Source organism: Grus americana (assembly GCF_028858705.1).
Source record: "Grus americana isolate bGruAme1 chromosome 27 unlocalized genomic scaffold, bGruAme1.mat SUPER_27_unloc_1, whole genome shotgun sequence".
Classification (NCBI taxonomy): domain Eukaryota; kingdom Metazoa; phylum Chordata; class Aves; order Gruiformes; family Gruidae; genus Grus; species Grus americana.
In genome coordinates, this window is record NW_026561291.1 from 330,646 (window position 1) to 335,067 (window position 4,422).

The 4,422-nt window shown below is 55.7% G+C and overlaps 1 protein-coding gene across 1 annotated transcript; it reads left to right on the forward strand.

The window, feature by feature from the left end:
- LOC129200063 (olfactory receptor 14A16-like) lies at window positions 1-936 on the forward strand. The gene has a single exon (XM_054811317.1). It carries the CDS (start codon window positions 1-3, stop codon window positions 934-936), a length of 936 nt encoding a protein of 311 aa, XP_054667292.1.
- The last annotated feature ends 3,486 nt before the right edge of the window (window positions 937-4,422 follow it).

Sequence of the window (4,422 nt, forward strand, 5' to 3'; positions counted from 1 at the left end):
ATGTTTAATGACAGCTCCATGAATGAGTTCCTCCTCCTGGCATTCGCAGACACACGGGAGCTGCAGCTCTTGCACTTCTGGCTCTTCCTGGGCATCTACCTGGCTGCTCTCCTGGGCAATGGCCTCATCATCACTGCCATAGCCTGCGACCACCACCTCCACACCCCCATGTACTTCTTCCTCCTCAACCTCTCCCTCCTCGACCTGGGCTGCATCTCCACCACGGTCCCTAAAGCCGTGGCCAATTCCCTCTGGGACACCAGGGCCATCTCCTACACAGGATGTGCTGCACAGGTCTTTCTCTTTGTCTTCTCAATTGCAGCAGAATATTTCCTTCTCACAGTCATGTCCTACGACCGCTATGTTGCCATCTGCCAACCCCTGCACTACGGGACCCTCCTGGGCAGCAGAGCTTGTGTCCACATGGCAGCAGCTGCCTGGGGCAGTGGGTTTCTCTATGCTGTGCTGCACACGGCCAATACATTTTCTATACCTCTCTGCCAGGGCAATGCCCTGAACCAGTTCTTCTGTGAAATCCCCCAGATCCTCAAGCTCGCCTGCTCACATTACTACCTCAGAGAAGCTGGGGTCCTTGTGGTTGGTGCCTGTGTATTCTTACTGTGTTTTGTGTTCATTGTGGTGTCCTATGTGCAGATCTTCAGGGCCGTGCTGAGGATCCCCTCTGAGCAGGGACGGCACAAAGCCTTTTCCACATGCTTCCCTCACCTGGCTGTGGTCTCCCTGTTCATCAGCACCTCATTTTTTGCCTACCTGAAGCCCCCCTCCACCTCGTCCCCATCCCTGGACCTGGTGGTGGCAGTTCTGTACTCGGTGGTGCCTCCATCAGCAAACCCCCTCATCTACAGCATGAGGAACCAGGAGCTCAAGGAGGCCCTGAGGAAACTAATCCAATGGACCTTGCACCACCAACAGTAATTTGTCTCGCCTTCTCTGCAGAGTGCCCAGAACATATTTTAGGCCTCTCCCTGTTTGGTTTTTTTTTTGGTGGTTTTTTTTTTTTTTCTCTGATAATCATACTTACAGGTAATTGCTTTGGTTCATAGCACTTCTCTTGAGGCTCTGTCCTGTTGTGTCTGATCCTTGAAGAACCATGTGTCACCTTTTGCCTTCCTAATAGCCTCTCTGCAATAAAAGGGGATCTCCTGAGGGAGGTGCCTGCAGCCTGGGCTCTCCTTGATACAGTTGTGGCTAAGAACAAGCCAGAGGAATTGGACTTTCCAAGTCTCTTCCGCCTGGTTTTCTCCTTCTCTTTGGGGAAATAATCTCATGGTATCACTGTTAGACACCAAGCACTTAGCTGAAGGCTCTCGTCTTGGTGTCCAGGGGCATTGGAAATGGTGCATGAGCTCCCAGTCACCTTCCTCAGGCTGTCGCAGGTATGACGGGGCTGATGGCAGAGTGGAAAGGAATCTGGTGTGGTCAGGAGAGGATGGGGACACTGCAGGTACTCTGGGGTGGGAAGTGAATGGAGATTCAGAAGGCGAAAGACCCTGAGATGAAGTGCCCCCAGGGCAGAGCACTCACTCCAGGTACCCCCACAGAAAGACTCTGCAGTGCTGTGGGAGTCCGTGAAGATGCAGCAGGCACAGGGCAGGAGAGTGGAGAGATGCAGGAGGTGCCTGAGGAGCCGCAGGGCCAGGACTCTGCTGGTGTCCTGGGGAGCAGGGCTGGCGGGGAGGCAGAGTGGGGCAAAGGCGGTCAGGGCTGGGGATCCCCTGCAGCGTCAATGCAGGAGAGGCCGAGAGGGAGTGGCCTGCGCTGGCACTTGGGGCCAGCTGCAGGCCTGGGGCCAATGGGGAGGCTGAGCCCCCCCTCTGCCTCCCAGCAGCTGCTGTGCCCTTCCGAGGGGCTGGGGCTGTGGGCTGAGTGCCCAGAGCTCTGCAGCAGCCCAGACTGCCAGCCCAGACTGGGCTGCTCTGCTGGGCTGCGCTGGGGAGAGGGCAGGGAAGGTGGGGGAGAGCCGGGGAGGGGATGGGCTGGACTGGAAAGTGCCTAGGACAGGAACAGCCTGACGTTATCAGAGCTCTGTGACCATCCAGGGGGAGGACCCGCTCCAGTGGGCCTGTGGAGCAGAGCCTGATCTCCTCAAGAAGGAAGCAAGTCATCACAGGTGCAGGAGAGAGGAGCTGCTCTGTGCCATGTTCCCTGGACACGCTGGGGAAGCTGCCCCAGGGCAAGTGGGAGAAACCGCCCCACGCATCGTCCATTTCCCTCGCTGGCCATACACCCAGCCCTGGGAAGGGACCTTGGTTGTGGGGCCAGCTCCGTCCTCCTGCTGGGCTCAGTGCCTGTCCTGGGGCACGGCCAGCCCGGTGCCGTCTCTCTTCTGTCCCACACCCTGCAGATCCCACCGCACGGCTGACTGCTGACACCTGCATGGGACACGACCGAGGTTGTGCAGGGGCAGGTACTGGTGGGGGGCTGCCAAATGGAGGGCTGCTGCGGGTGGAGGCATGGAGGGCTGCCACAGGGACTGTGCTGCTGGAGACGTTTCCCCACCCCAAGAACACACCCTGCTCTATCTAGTGCCTGCACTGCAGGGCCGGGGGACCATGTTGGGCAGCAGGGCTTGGCCAGCCCAGCTGAGGAGGTCTCCTCTTCTTGCCCCACGCCCTTCAGCCCACTGTCAGCCTATAGGCATTGCCACAGTGCCTCTGCGCTGGCTGCTGGGTGTCTCCATGTGCCCTGCTCTGAGCCCATGCAGGGACCTGCTGTGGGTGTCTCTGCTGGAGCTGGCCACCATGGCCTGCCTGCACAGTCCCAGGAGATCCTGGACAGGCTGCCCTTGGCGATGGGCTGTGATGGTCCTCAGCCCACAGCAGGTTCTGAGCAGCAGCCCAGGAATGCTTCCCTGGGGATGAGTGCCTCACGCTGTGCTGGCTGCACATGTGAGCCTTGGGGGATGTCCTCACACTATGGTTCTTCTTGGTACAAAAGGGGAACCATCGTCTCCCAAAGTGATTTAAGCTGGGTGGGAGCTGCCAGTGTTGCAGAAAGGCTGGCACACAGAAAGACTATTTGAAAAAGGACAATCATTTCGTTGGGCTCTAGTCCAAACCCCTCCTCAGACAGCTCCTGATAGATCAGGTGCTCAGGGCCTTGTCTCAAAAAAATTTGCAATATCTCCACTGGCTGAGATCCTACCATCTCCCCCGGGCCCTGGCTCCAGTGTTTGGCTCTGAGGGATTTCTCAAAACAGGGCAGCTCTCTCAGCCTCTCCTTGGACATAACGTGCTCCAGGCCCCGACCACCCTTCTGGCCACTGCTGGAAAATCTCCACTCGGTCAGGGTCGGTCTGGCTGCTGCTGTGGACCAGAGGCTGGATCATGAGCTGTCCTGGTTTCAGCTGAGACAGAGTTAATTGTCTTCCCAGCAGCCAGTCTGGGGCTATGTTTGGGATTTGTGCTGGAAACAGTGTTGATAACATAGAGATGTTTTTGTTACACAGAGATGTTTTTGTTGTTGCTGAGCAGGGCTTACACAGTGTCAAGGCCTTTTCTGCTCCCCACACCGCCCCTCCAATGGATGGCTGGGGGTGCACAAGGAGTTGGGAGGGGACACAGCCGGGACAGCTGACCCCAACTAACCTAAGAGACATTCCATACCATATGATGTCATGCTCAGCTTATAAAGGGCTTGGGGAAGAGGAAGGACAGGGGGGTGATGGCATTTGGAGTGATGGCGTTTGTCTTCCCAAGTCACCGTTACGCGTGATGGAGCCCTGCTTTCCCGGAGATGGCTGAACACCTGCCTGCCCAGGGGAAGTGAGGAATGAATTCCTTGTCTTGCTTTGCTTGTGCACACGGCTTTTGCTTTACTTATTGAACTGTCTTTATCTCAGCTCACAGGTTTTCTCACTGTGACTCTGCCGACCCTCTCCCCCATCCCGCTGTGGGGGAGTGAGGAAGCGGCTGTGTGGTGCTCAGTTGCTAGTTGGGGTAAAACCATGACACAAGCTGACCTCATGAGTTGGAGAAATGCATTCACAGTGAATGCTCCTACACTGCCCTGATGGCTGAAGGCAACTCCCTGAACTGGAATTGTGTAAACTTACCCGTTGTCTCTCAGCGCATGCCAGAGAAATGGCTTGCAGCCTTGTAAAGCTATGAATAAGTGACAAAAGCCAGAACAAATCCACCTCAGTTAACTTCTTGTATAAAATTAGGATCTGTCAGAACAGAAATATGTTGGAGCTGTGCACTGTGGTGGACAAATCGTAGCAAGACTTGGCAAAACATTAAACTGCAACGGACTTCTCATTTCAACAGAAGGCTGATGGATGAAGAGGTAGCATGCCATGTGTGCTCCTTTCTCTCTTAACAGCCCTTCTTGGCATATGCCTGGCAGTCTGCTACACTTGAGAGAGAAATAAGATTTTCATTCATTTCTCTTAAATTCCAA

Excerpts from the sequence above, each read along its gene's own strand:
- LOC129200063 (XM_054811317.1), top strand. The coding sequence starts at position 1 with ATGTTTAATGACAGCTCCATGAATGAGTTCCTCCTCCTGGCATTCGCA.